Source organism: Rhincodon typus, chromosome 7 (assembly GCF_021869965.1).
Source record: "Rhincodon typus isolate 14 chromosome 7, sRhiTyp1.1, whole genome shotgun sequence".
NCBI lineage: Eukaryota > Metazoa > Chordata > Chondrichthyes > Orectolobiformes > Rhincodontidae > Rhincodon > Rhincodon typus.
The window spans coordinates 54,216,683-54,231,694 of record NC_063338.1 but is presented as its reverse complement, the minus strand read 5'-3'; the positions used below and the strand labels follow the sequence as shown (position 1 = coordinate 54,231,694).

The 15,012-nt window shown below is 39.2% G+C and overlaps 1 protein-coding gene across 10 annotated transcripts in view; it reads left to right on the top strand.

Moving 5' to 3' along the window:
• baz2ba (bromodomain adjacent to zinc finger domain, 2Ba) overlaps positions 1-15,012 on the top strand; it is a 312,926-nt gene that overhangs the window by 203,954 nt on the left and 93,960 nt on the right. For all 10 annotated transcript variants that reach the window (XM_048598962.1, XM_048598970.1, XM_048598966.1 and 7 more), the window contains 3 exons: positions 4,984-5,044; positions 7,976-8,084; positions 9,868-9,969. In XM_048598962.1, the coding sequence (XP_048454919.1) occupies positions 4,984-5,044; positions 7,976-8,084; positions 9,868-9,969 (272 nt within the window). The remainder of the gene's footprint in view (positions 1-4,983; positions 5,045-7,975; positions 8,085-9,867; positions 9,970-15,012) is intronic.

Sequence of the window (15,012 nt, the reverse complement as noted above, 5' to 3'; positions counted from 1 at the left end):
CTGCCCTTTGCTTGTTTGCAACGTACATATTCTGGCTTGTACCCTCACCTGCCAGGCCCTCCCTCTGTTACCTGCCCACCAGCCCCTTGTTGCTTCTCTGACTGCACTAATCACTCACCTGCCTGCAAGCGCCCTCTGTATTTCTCACCTGACCCACCTAAATCACCTGTCTTACCTACCTGCTCTGCCTGCCTCTCTCTCTTACTTGGCTACCCGTTTCACTCACTCATTCCCAGTCCTTGCTGGCTTGATCACCATTCTTCTCTTGCTATCTGCTCCCTTTAGCGCTGCCTGCCCAGTCTCTCATGTGTGCCATTCGCCTGCTTCTATCTCGGGCAATACCGCCCTCCCAATCTCTCTTTCTGTCTGCCATTGACCCCTCCCATCCTCTCTCTAACCCCGGTCCCCTCACACATTCTGTCTCCAGCACCACTACCCACCCTCTCTGGCAATGCCAACCTCCCTTCCAAATAACCTTAGTTTCCTTGCTAACAAAAATCTGTCTACCTCTACCTTAAATATATTCAAAGACACACGTATGCCACCCTTGAGAGATTTCAAAGTGTCTCAGTCCTTTGAGACAAAGAAATTCTCCTCATCCATGTCCTAAAAGAGCGACGCTTAATCTTAAAATTGTGCCCCATAGTTCTGACTGACCCACAAGAGGAAACATACTTTTCAAGACCAGCTAGTCGTGATCATTCAGGATTAAGTCGCCCCTCACTCTCCAGTGGAAACCAACCTAGCCTGTTCAAATTATCCTCATAAAACAGCCCCTTTATTTCAAGTATCAGTCTAGTAAACCTCCTCTGAACTGCCTCTAGCGCATTTACATCCTTCTTCAAATTAGAAGACCAAAACTGCACACAGTAATCGCAATGGAGTCACACCAATGCTCTGTATGACTGAAGGGTAACATCCTTAATTTCATGTTTAATTCCTTTTATAAGAATCGAGAGCATTCCATTACCCTTCTTGCTTACACACTGTACCTGCATACTAATATTTTGTGACATCTGCACCTCTGAATTCTACAGTTCTGTATATTTATTTATTCTTCTTTTAAAAATTCTTCCAGCCAGAGTGAACAATTTCATGTTTTCCCACATTATACTCCATATTTTTACCCATTCACTCAACCTCTCTATATCTGTCTTCAACTTCCTTAATATCTTCACTGCACATTCATTCTTAACTATCTTGGTGTTGTTTTTGAACTTAGCAGCTATGCCTTTGATCCCCTCATCTAAGACATTGATATCAGTTGTTAAACTTTGAGGTTGGCCCCCACACTGACCCCTGCAGGACTCCATCTGTCATATACCACCAAGCAGTCAAAGGCCCATTTATGCTTAATCTGTTTTCTGCCACCCAGCCAATCTTGCATCCATGCTAACATGTTAGTCCTCACACCAGGTTCTTTTATTTTCCCCAACAACAAAAGCTGTAGAATATGGATAACATGACCTGAATATTGACTATGCAGTCCCAGTTTTTTGGGTAGCAAGTGACTTATTAAGCCCTCAATCTGTCTGGAGGAACGTATGTGCATAATTACAGCCAAATTTGTGTCACCCACCATGCTGGTGGAGGATAGAGTAGTGGCAGCAAGTGCAGATAGCAACAGTATTCTTAATTCAGAATAATGTGTGTTTGCATGTTACAGGATCTGTTTTTTTTTAACTTTGATCACCCCAGTTTTTCATTTGGATTGTGCTGAAATCATGTAACACAATGTGTTGCTAACTACCAGGAAGGCACCGTCAACAATTTAAAGCGATCATCAGTTATTGCGCATTGATTGGTTGTTTCTAATTTCTGACTGTTGCTTGACGACTTGGCTTATTTTTGGCATGTTTTGCAAGTTTGACGGTTCATTTTATCTGCATGCAAAGATTTTGTTGAATGTGGTGCATTTTACCTCAGAAATAGTTTGGCTGCTCATGTGGTTGTATAGGGCTTCCTTTGGGGCTGGAGGATGAGGTAGAGCAGCAAAAAAGATGATAACCATGAAGCAGGTGATACTGCTAGAAGAGGGGGACAGAAGAAACAATTGAACAGGATAGCATATGCATAAGAGGGTCCTTGGGGAGCGTGTTTCATGCATCCAATTTAGTGAGGACCAGTAACTTCGCCAAGGAGTTAGTGAGAGTGTTCTGTCACCTGCTGCAGCTACAAATTGATCCACAAACCCAAAGCATGGCAGCAGTGCCTGTGGCTGTCAACACTATTGTGGCCTGAACCTGCATGGTCACAAGTTCCTATTTATTTTGCAAATGGAAAGCGTGCAAGGTAATCCATCAACAGCATTGCAACCTTATCAATTGTAAGTGTGTCCTCAATGTACAGCTGATACTCCACCATAACCTCCCAACATTTGTGTTCAGTTCCTTGTGCAGTAAATTAAATTTTATTAACTTTCTTAATTACTTGCTGTACTTGTACACTAGCCTTTTGTGATTCATGCACTAGTACGTCCAAATCCTGCAATCTCTTACCATTGAAACATTATCCATTTTATTTTTCCTGTCAAAATAAACGGTTTCATAGTTTAATTCACATTGATGGGTCACATTAAGTCAGACCATACAAAGATAGCAGATTTCCTTCCCTAAAGTGAGCCACATTTTATTTTATGATAATCATGGTCACCAAGCTGACACTGGTGTTTAATTTTAGACGTATTAATTGAATTAAAAAGATTAAAACTTCACCTGCTCCATGCTAGGATTTGAACTCTCATGTCTACAAAGCATCAGTCAGGACCTGTAGATTACTACCTCTTTGCGACTGTCACTACAGCGAAACAAAATAAAATAAAATAAAATATTGTAGAATCCCTACAGTGTGGAAACAGGCCCTTCAGCCCAACAAGTCTACACTGACCCACAGAGCATCCCACCCAGACCCATCCCCATCCCCCTCTAACCCACACATCCCTGAACACTACGGGCAATTTAGCATGGCAAATCCACCTAGCCTGCACATCTTTGGATTGTGGGAGGAAACCAGAGCACCCGGAGAAAACTCACACAAACACGGGGAGAATGTGCAAACTCCACACAGACAGTCGCCCAAGGGTGGAATCGAACCCGGGTCCCAGGCACTGTGAGGTAGCAGTGCTAACCACTGAGCCACCGTGCCGCCCATATTAACATTGTTTCATTTCAGCTCGGATGTGTGAATGATGATTTTAGGATGAAAACATCTTAAAATTGCTTATTTGAGCTGTTTAGACCAGGACTAGATGTGGATAAGACCATGATACTCTCAGAGAAAGGAAGCAGAGGCAGGCCATTCCGCTCGTTAAGCCTGCACTGCCATTCAGTGAGATCATGGCTGATCTGATAATCCTCAACTCTGCTTTCCTGCCTTTTCACCATAACCCTTGATTCTATTACTGATTATAAATCTGTCCGTCTGAGCCATAAATGTACTTTTCAACCTAGTCTCTAATAGACTATAGGAGCAGACGCCAACCATTCATTCCATTGAGTCTATGATTGAGGTAGTGATTTTGAGTTTGCACATGTTGGCTGAAATAAGTTATACGAGGTTTGCTTGTTAATTGATGAATTTGTTCTTGCTGGCTGAACAGTGGGAGGGTGGAGATCATCTCAGACTGCAAAGCATAACAGCATCTTCAGCAATGAGTCCATATTTATAAATAAGATGGTAGACAATATGTTTTATCTAAGCCTTCGATCTTTCACTCCCTCTCTGACTGATCTTACTCGCTTGTTCCTGGTTGAGTAGGTGCGGATTCATTAGGTTTGGTGCTGGTTTCTTTTCTGAATGAACCACTTGTCTGCGTGAGAGGCAGTCTTTGGGGGAGCAGTGAGAAAAGAAAAACTGAGAAAAAGAAGCTTTGGGGAAGCAAAAGGAAGATTAAATAATGTCTAAGTCTTACTCTTAATCCCACTTTGGCTTCATCATAAATACCGCTTACTTCTAGCGATTAACAGTTCTGATGAACTGGACTTGAAACATTAATTCTGCTTTCTTTCCACAATGCTGTTAGACCTGCTGAGTTTCTCTAGCAATTTCTGTTTTTGTTTAAGAGATCCAGCATCCACCGTTCTTTGTTTTATAGAAAGCTCCTTCCCTCTTCAAATTTTGATTTATCTAAGTAGTATGGCAAGTATTATATCTGAGACTATCAGCATATTGTTTAATATCTTTCCCTCTCGTTGGTATTTAATATATTAAGTACGTTTAGTGTGTTGTAGTGATGAGCAGGTTGCACTATAACTACAGCAAGCATCAGAAACTAGAGTCCAGATCAAGTGTTACTCATGAACAATGGCGTAGGAGATCTGGTTGTCCTGGTGTTTTATGTTTTACTGTTTTTAATTGCTGACAGCTTAAAAATATCAAAATACACTTTAAACCTTTAGTAAGTGAAATTCGGAGAAGATGAGGAGAAAGATAAATTTAAAATTGTGGAATTAGTTTCGTACCATTTGGCTTCTGGAAGCAATTTGCATTCCATAATCATCTTCCGGATTTGTGTAGCCTCTTTTCTTTAACTATGACTCAAAGAACAATACAGCATAGGAACAGGCCCTTTGGCCCTGCAAGCCTGTGCTGACACATTTTCCCCTTCAATGCTAAAACTATCTTCACTTATAGGATCCGTATCCCTCTATTCTGATCCTATTCATGTATTCGACTCATGAGAAGCAGAGGATTGAAAGTCTTTGGAATTTCCCTTCCTCAAAAAGCGGTGAACGCAAAACCTTTAAATATTTTTAAGGCAGAAGTAGATAAATTCTTGATTACCAAGGAGATGAAAGATTGTTGAGGATAAACAGCAATATGGAGTTGAGGCTAAAATAAGATCAGCGGTGATCTTATTGAATGGCAGAGCAGGCTAGAAAGGTGGCCTACTGTTGTTCCTTGTCTATATGTTTGCATACTTTCTGGTAGTTTTACGTATATTAACATTGTTAACCCACCAATATCTGATTCTTGTTTTTGTAGGCTCTGGTAAAAGAAGAAGAGTCACTGATGAAAGAGAGCTACGTATCCCCTTGGAATATGGGTAATTGTTTTATGTAAAATGCATTTCATGGATTTTCTGTGCATTGTGGTTGAATGTTTCGTTTGCAGGTCTCCAGTCTGTCTTGGAATATGTGTCGCAATGGGTAAATAGTAGGAGAAGGTGGTATATGCAATGGGGTTGAGGGCCAGTGGGCAGAAGGAGTGCGTGGATAGGTGGATACTTGATCGAGAACAAAAAGAAAGATTAGAATGGCAATCCTGTTGGAGAGAGGAGCAGAATTTAAGAACATAAAACATAGATCAGCACAGCACAGGAACAGACCCTTCAGCCAACCATTTCTGCACCAACCATAATGCCATTCTAAACTAACCCCATCTCCTGCACACAGTCCATATCATTCTATTCCCTGCTTGTTCGTGTATCTGTTTGAATGCCTCTTAAACATAGCTATCATTTCTGCTTCTACCACCACCCCTGGCAGCGCGTTCTAGGCACCTACCACCTTCTGTTTTGGGGTGGGGGGTGCAAATCTTACTTTGCACATCTCCTTTTAAACTTTTCTGCTCTCACTTTAAATCTGTACACCCTAATATTTCTGCTCTGGGGAAAAAGACTCTGATTATCCATGTTGCTCATAATTTTATATACTTCTATGATGGTTGGTAAGATTGCGGTTGACACCAAAATTGGTGGCATAGTGGACAGTGAAGAAGATTATCTAAGATTATAAAGAGATCTTGAACAAATGGATCAGTGGGCTGAGGAGTGGCAGATGGAGTTTAATTTGGATAAACATAAGGTATTGCATTTTGGTTTAAAAAAAAAGGGCAGGATTTACACAATTAATGGTAGCGCCCTGAGTAGTGTTACAGAACAGAGACACCTAGGGGTTCAAATACATAATTCTTTGAAATTTTTGTCACAGATAGACGGGCTAGTTAAGGTGTTTAGCACACTTATCTTCATTGCTTCGACCTTGCAGTATAGGAGTTGGGACGTCATGTTAAGATTGTACAGGATGTTAGGGAGGTTTCTTCTGGGGTACTGTGTTGCCTGGGTTCTGGGTTCTGGCTGCGCTGTTATAGGAAGGACATTATTAAACTGGAGAAGGTTCAGAAAGATTTACCAAGATTTACCTGTAATGGAGAGTTTGAGTTGTAAGAAGAGACTGGATGGGTTGGGACATTTTTCAGTGGTACATAGGGCATTGAGGGGTGATCTTATAGGGGTTTATGAAATCCATGGCTGTCATGGATAAGATGAAAAGCAAAGGCCTTTTCCCTAGGGTGGGAGAGTTGAAAACTAGGGGGCATATCTTTAACATGAGAGGAAAAAGATTTTAAAACGTCATGAGGGGCAACTTTTTTACACAGACACCGTAGTTGGTGTGTGGAATGAACAGCCAGGGGAAGTGGTGGATGCAGTTAGTTACATTTAAAAGTCATTTGGGAAAGTTGGTGAATAGGAAAGGTTTGGAGGTATATGGGCCAAATGCAGACAAGTGGGATTAGCTTAGTTTGGGAATATGGTCGGTGTGGACCAAAGGGTCTGTTTCCATTGTATATGACACTATATATGATTCAGTCAACTTTTAAATGAAGTTTTCAAATAATAATAACCAATCATGATCCTTATACCTCACTGTAGAAGAATTCTGAAAAAGTGTCTTTAAGAGGCATTTTAGTTTCTCTATTACAAATGTTTTGATTAACACAGTGCTTACTTATATAAATTTCACTGGCTGTAACAATGTTCACATTAAATAAACAAGGCCTTTCCATAATAATCATGTTCTATACAAGTCCGTTTTGGTTGCAACATTTGTTTTATTCCATATTTATGATGCCTTTTCCTTTGATGTTAAGATTTTTCAAATTGTATGGATGTAGCATTAAACCCCAATGAAACAATCTCTAATTCTTGGTATTACAACTTGACAGAAAAGTCAAAGAGTTATGATCATATAAGTAGTAGTTTCTGCAGAGTTGCGCGATATGTAAACTTAAAAATGGTATGGAACCAATAGCAACCTCCATTTCTTCCTGCAATTGAACGTTTCTGTTTACATGAATTTACTCTGTGTGAAAAATAACTGACTGTGCATTCTATCTCCATCTCAACCTCTATATTAACAGGGGAACCAAACAACCAAGTTACCCTGACTAGATTGTTTCCACAAGGGTTGAAATCTGATTGATGAAGAATAGGGATGGAAGGAGAATGATAGAGGTCATGTAGGAATGACCAGAAGGTGATGAGATCTTGGGATTGGTTAAATGTGTCAAAGTGTCAAGGAAAATTACTTCTTACAGCTTATTATTTGAAAGTCAATCTTTGTGCTGGAAATGAATATTTGGTAGATTTGAATGGAAATTTCTTACAAATACATGAGCATTGATTCTGTGGATGAAGAAGGTGATAACCCTCCAGAGTTTTGACACAGTCTAATCCACATTGACATGCCATCTTACACACTTGAGAAAGCAGAGTTGTTATGTCGTTACAAAACTTGTATTCTAAACAGTCTTGGTCATAGAACAAAATTGGTAATTAAGAAGCTGTTTGTTTGATGATAGATGCTGACATTATAATTAGATTTCAAGAAAATAGTTTGTTTGTTCCTTAAGTAATATTAAGACCATCAAATTGTACATTTTTTCAACACAGGAGAAAGTAGTTCCAAATTAGACATTCATATTTTAAGACACTAAATCAGTCACAAGTCTCATATATTATATTCCTCGGCCCATTTTACACATGGCAGCTTAACATTTTTTGAGAATTTTTGATCCTTTATTTCACAAGTTACTGTTCAAATAAAGATACTAATTTCACAGTGAATGTTTTGCTCGTCTCTGAGTATTTGGATATTACTTCCCAAGTACTAATTACTCATTAAAGTTAAAATACAGCAGAAAATCTGATTTTTGTCTATTGTCATTTGGAATCAGTGACTTGTTTGTTGATTAGATGGCAGAGAGAGACCAGAATTAAGACTGTTGGTGGCCGCCTTCAGGGAGAGGTGATTTATTATGCTCCTTGTGGAAAGAAACTTCGTCAGTACCCTGAAGTAATGAAGGTAATTTCTATGTCTGAATGTCACAACAAATGTTGTCCCAAATCTTTTTGAATCTGAAATCTATTTAAAAATAAAGAGCTATAGTTTACAGGTTACGTTTATTTTACTCCTTTTAAAAGTATTTATGTAATACAGAGTTCTATGAATTTTGAAAATTTTGTTTGTATTTGCTTTCGTATTATTCAGTCTCTTGTACTGCATATGCTTCCTTTGCATAAATTTATATTTCCTATATCATAATTTACCATTTATAATTGGAAATGCTCTCGTAAAATCTGAACTCTAACCTGTAACAATAACTTGTGAAGCTACTAAGTAGTTGCCTAATTAGGATTGTAAAATTAAGTGAAAATATTGGGCTGCCACTCAACAAGTACTGTTACCTTTCCCCATAAATCACGCAAAGTACTTTCTCAAAGATTTAAGCCATTCATTTTTCTCAATAGCTGAAATTCTTGTTGTCCCAAATGTTTGAAACAATGCTAAAAGAGTAAAGTATTAACATATTTCGCAGTACCGTGATTAACATTGAAGTGCCTTTTGTGCTACAGTGCCTTCATTTTTCATTCGAAGGCCTTTACCCCTCCTAAAAGCTTGTACAACTATTTATGATAGCACTATGCCAACTGTGTCAGTTCCTGGGGGCAGGCAGTGCAATAGGTCAATATCTATAGCGTGTTTTTCAATGATATTAATTGAGAAAGCTGCACAGGCTTTGCACTGCTTATCTTCAGGATATCAAAGGTTCCAGCACCATTAAAGGTCATGCAGTACAAACTAATTTGTCCTTCAGTGTTTTTGTCCCACAGTGTTTTTGTTCCAAATTGCTGCTTGGGTTTGTGCAGTGCATGTAATTTCCAAGAAGGTGTTGCTTAAAAACTGGTATAATTTTTTTTCAAGGTCCATCAATTTTGACCTAATTGTGCTTCAGGGTTCTTTATAAAACGGAGAGAAATTTCAAACAGTTTTATTCAAGCGAAGTTTAAATCATGTCTTTAAATTAAACTGTTGTTTGTGAGAGATGATGACATTAAATGGCTGACATTACTGATTGAACATTAGTTCTAGTTTTTTTGCGATTCATCTTTGTAATCAACCTTGGTGCTTTTTTTTCGACATTACCTGTAACACCATAAGATATAGGAGCAGAAATATACCATTCAGCCCGTTGAATCTCTCTGCCAGGGCAAAACGTATGAGAGTTATTCAGTAGAAATCAGCTAATCAATCAAGTTGTCATATTTTATCTTGGAGTTAATACCTTTTTCAAAATAAACTTCTCAGTATTTTGGGAAGTTGTATTTTGACGTCTAAGCAGCTGTTTGAGTCAGAAAGAAATAAATGATGCAAGCAAACAGATAGCAATTAGACTATCTTCTTTTCCACACAAGTGGCTCAAATACAGATTAAATGACCTACATGCAGTTGTGCTGAATCTTGCACCCTCGCACTCAAACGCAACTACACATAGAGCTAAGGGGTGGGATTTTAACCCACTCAGAATGAGAGTTCTTTTATTGCAAATTAAAAAATTATTGTATATTGAGAATTTACAGTAACATCTTCTTGTAAGTCCCGTGCTCGGTTCCTGTAATGCTTCTCCTTGTCACAATTAGTGGATAACACCCCATCATTTTAATGCCTCCACTGATTCATGAGATGCTTCTAACACTGTAGTTACAGAAGTACTTATTTATATACGTTGTAGATACCTAACCAAACAGACAAAAATACTCTTACTGTTGATTTGTAATTATGCTTTGCATTTGTCCTGTTTCTATAGTACCTTACTAGGAATGGAATAACAGACATCACAAGGGATAATTTTAGCTTCAGTTCAAAAATGAAGGTTGGTGACTTCTATGAAGCCAGAGATGGACCTCAGGTAATGCTGGTTATAGTTACAGATAATTACTGTTAGTTTTGATCATGACTTTGGATTTCATTTGTTATAAGCCTCAAATGATCTTTTCTTTGGGCCTCATGATCAATGCACGTTATAGTGGTGGACTGATATATCAGAACCAGGAATATCTCTGCTTCAGTTTGTAATTTGTCATTGCCAGTGACAGTCATAATGGGATACTATACCCAATTATACTCAGAACTTCTTTGCTAAAGATGGAGAGAAATGTCCTCGCTTTTCAGCTGTTTTATGTTGATTGATACCTGATCAGGGAGCTATCCGGGAAGGAAAAGATTATGTTACACTATGAGTCCTGAAACTGCCGTTATCCAGACGAAACCATGTTAAAATTGCTTTACAAAAATTGCAGTTTAATTGAATTTGGCGAATAACTATAAACCACTCTGTGCCATTAGTCATTGCCTTAAATAAGTATAGTGGGAGAAAGCAAATCTAGACTAAGAAGCGGTAGTCACCCCTTTGGCCCTTCAAGCCTGCCCTGCCATTCAGTATGATCATGGCTGATCATCCAGTTCAATACACTTTGTGCATTCTACCCATACTCTTTGATCCCTTTAACCATAACTAACTCCTTCCTGAAAAAATTGAATGCTTTGGCCTCAGCCACCTTCTATCGCAGAGAATTCCACAGGCTCGCCACTGTCAGGGTGAAGCAATTTAAACCTAGCAACAATGAATGAATGATAATATTGTTGTAAGGAGGATCGGTAGTGGAGTCAGATACTTCAGAGACTTTTAAGTGACTCTTAGATAGGCACATGGAGGATAGTAAATGTAGGGTATGCAGGGTAGATTGATCTTAGTAAGAGAATAGGTCGGCACAACATCGTGGGCCGAAGGGCCTGTACACATGCTGTACTGTTCTATGTTCTATTATCTATATGTAGCTTAAAGAGGAATTTACAGCTGGTGATTCTCTCGTGTCTGATGGTCTTGTCCTTTTACATGGTAGAAGTTGTGCCTTTGAAAGGTACTATTGAAGAAACCTTGGTGAGTTACTGTTTTCCATTATGTGGATGCTACATGCTCTGTTCAGGTAGGGGAGGGGATGAATGTTGAAGTTGCTGGAAGGAGTGTCAATCAAGAGGGCTATTTTTTGCTGGATAACATTGAACTTCTTAAGTGATGTTGGAGCTGCTCTCATTCAAGCAAGTTTAAAGAATTGTCACATTTCTGACTTGCACCTTGAAGATGGTGGACTGGATTCGGGGATTTTAGAGGCATGGTACTCCCAACCTTTAACCTGCTCTTGTAACCCACAGTATTTATGCGGCTCATCCTGTTCACTTTCTAGTTAATGGTAACCCTGTAGGATGTTGTTCGCGGAAGATTCAGTGATGGTGGTACCATTTGAATGTCAAGTGGAAATGGTTGGATTCTCTCATTGGAAATAGCCTGGCACTTGTGTCTTTTGAATGTTACTTCTCACTTATCATAGCGAGTTTGGATGTCATTCAGATGTTATTCCATATGGACTTGGACTGCTTCAGTATCTGAGGAGTTGCGAGTGGTTCTGGACATTAAGAAAACCTCAGTGAAGCTGCAGGCTTTTGACCCTGTGGTTGAAGATGATGGGGCGAGAGAGACTACTTTGAGAAACTTAGGCAGTGATATCCTTGGACCGAAATGATCAACCTTCAAAATCCACAACCATCTACCTTTGTGTTCAATATGATTCCAGTTTTTCCTTGACCTCCTTGAATACTACATTTAATCAAATACAGCCTGATATCAAGAGCATTCGATCTCTTCACCCGTGGAATTCAGCTGTTTTGTCCCATGTATGGACCAAGGCTTTTAGGAGGTTTGGACTGGAGTGATCCTGCAAGAACCATTCGAGCGTCACTGAGCAGGCTTTTGCTTTTGAGTGGCTCTTAGTAGTTCTGTTGGTGACCCTTTTTATCAGTGCTGGTGATCGAGAGGCTACTGATGAGGTGGTATTGGCCAGGTTGGATTTGTCTTGCTTTTGCCTGGACATATCTAAGTAATGTTTCAACTTGCCAAGTGGCTAACATTGTTGTGGCTTCACAGGGACAGCTTGGCTCGGGATACACAAAGTTCTACAGCAAAAGTCCTCAGTACCATTCTTAGAAGTCTAATAGAGGCCCATAGTCCTTGAAGCATTCAGTTCCTTAAACTGTTACTTGATATCATATGGATGAATTAAAATAGATCATCTACTCAGTACTTCTAGCTGAAAGTAGATGCAAATGCTTCAGCTTCACCCTTTGCATTAATGTGCTAGGTTTCCCCATCATTGAGAATGGGGATGTTTGTGGAACTGCCTCCTCTTATTAGTTACTTAATTGGCCAACTCCCATTCATGACTACATCTGGCAGGACTGCCTTGCTTGGATCTGATCTGTTTGTTGTAGGAATGCTTAGTTCTGTTGCATGCTGCATCTACCCTTTTCACATGCATAGAAACAGAAATTGGCCATTTAACCCTTCGAGCCTATTCTTCCCTTCAGTGAGTTACCTTTGCTTAACAAAAAAATCTATCTCAGATTTAAAATTAACAAGTGATCTAGCATCAACTGCAATTTGTGAAGAGAATCGTATACCTGTGTGTAAGAAGGGTTTCTATTACGTCTCCTGAATGATATAGACCTAATTTTTAGACAACACCCCCGAGTTGGAGAATCTCCAACCAGTGGAAGTAGTTTATATTTATCCTGTCTTTTCTTGTTATTATCTTGAAGACTTTGATAAGATCACCCTTTAATTTTCTAAATCTTCGAAGAAAATAGGCCTAATTTAGGAACAGGAGTCAGCTATTCAGCCTCTCCGTTCTTTTCCACCATTCAACGAGATCATGACTAATTGTGGCTTAACTTCAAGTATCTGCTTTTGGCCCACATACCTTAATTTTCCCTTGATTTTTGCTTAACAAAAAATTAACTATCAGGGATTTGAAATGAACAACTGATCCTGCATCCCGTGGAACAGAGATCCAAATGTCGACCACCGTTTATGTGTAGAGGTGCTTCCTAACACCTTCCTATCTCTCCTGAATGGTCTGGCCTTAACTTTTAGACTATATCCCTTAGTTCTGGAATCTCCAATTAGTGAGTGAAAATTGTTAATCTACCCTGTCTTTCCCTGATAATATTTTGAAGACTTTGATCAGATCACCCTTTAATCTTCTAAATTCTAGAGAAAATAGGCCTAATTTGTAATAAAGACAGAAGTTGCTGGAAAAGCTCAGCAGGTCTGGCAGCATCTGTGAAGAAAAAAATCAGAGTTAATGTTTCGGGTCCGGTGACCCTTCCACAGAAGCTGTTCTTGTTTTTTTTTCTGTTTTTATTCCTGATTTACAGCATCCACAGTTCTTTTGGTTTTTATCTAATTTTTAATAATCTCTCCTCATAACTTAAACCCTGAAGCCCAGGTATCATTCTTGTAAACCTGCACTGTACTCCCTCCAAGGCCTGCATATCCTTCCTAAGGTGTGATGCCCAGATCTGTTTACAGTACTCCTAAGTGGGGTCGAACCAGCATTTTGTATAGCTGCTGAATAACTTCTTTGTCTTTATACTCCAGTCCTCTAGATGTAAAGGCTTTCATTCCATTAGCCGTCTTGATTTTTTTCTGCACCAGTTCACTAAGTGCCCTGTGTTATGGTTGTAGCATCATCAGGTTGACAGCTCATTTTTAGATATGGCTACCCTCCTGAGCTTTTCATTAAATCACTGTTATTATCCCAACTTGTTGGCTATGGTCAAGTGGTGATATGTCGGGCCATGAGGCTACAGATTGTGGTTAATTACAATTCTGCCTCTGCTGATGGCCACGTCTCATATGGATGCTAATTTACAGTTGCCTGATCTGCGTTGTTTGAAATCTGTCACAGTTAACATGATAGTTGTGCCACACAAGATAATGGAGGGGTCCTGAATGGCCAAGTTATTGAGTGTCTTTGAGACCAAGGTAGATTGGTTCTTGTTTAGTAACAGGATCAAGAGTTATGGGGTGAAGGCAGAGAATGGGGTTGAGAAACATATCAGCCATGATCGACTGGTGGGGCAGACTCAGTGAGCCACATGGCATAATTTTGATCCTGTATCCTAAGGTCTAATGAAGATGGGATTTAATCAGGGATGGTGACGATGGCAAGCCCATGCATAGTCATACTGGTATTCACTGAAATATACCTGATAGACAGTTTTAGGCTGTTGTTTGACTAACTTGAGGGACAGTTCTCCCAGTTTTCGCACAAGCCCCCAAATACTAGCAACGAGGACTTCATAAGGCCAACAAGGCTGAGTCTGCCATTGTCATTTCTGGTGCCCAGGTTGATGGTAGGTGGTCTGTTTTTATTCATTCCTTTTAGACGTGGATAATAACTGAGTATATTGGGGTATTACAGTGGGAATTTAAGAGTCAGCCACATTGCTGTGGGTCGAGAATCACATGGATTTAGTCAGTGCAGCAGATTTTTTTTCCTAAAGGACATTAATGAGCCTGATGGCCTTTCGCAACAGTTGACAAAGGTTTCGTGGTAGCATTTGATTCCAGGTGTATTCCTGATGGTGTGGGTTTCAATCTGTGTCCCCAGAGACAGTTGGTGTAGACCTCTTGACTATACTACTAATCCAGTAACATAGTAGCGATATTACTCCGCCACCACCTTCCTGTTGCTCCATATGCCTAATAACACTGACCATTAATTTATTGGCTATAAAGTTATTTTGAGTATCCTAAAAAGTACTGTATGAACTCCGGTTCTTTGTTTCTCCTTAATCTTTGCACTTTTAGTAGACACTAATCGAATTACAATACAAACAAATGCATTTTCAACATGACTCTTTGAGCTTTATGTTTAATTCTGAGATATATACAATCCTTTCTAAATGTTCTGCCACTGGTTTTTTTCATTCCGAGCAATATTTATTTTCATAACCTTCTTGATATTAATTTTAGTGTAAAATAATTAGTGGTAATCTTTTTAGGTTTATTTAAAAGTTTGCATAAAATTATATCATTTTTATTTATACAATT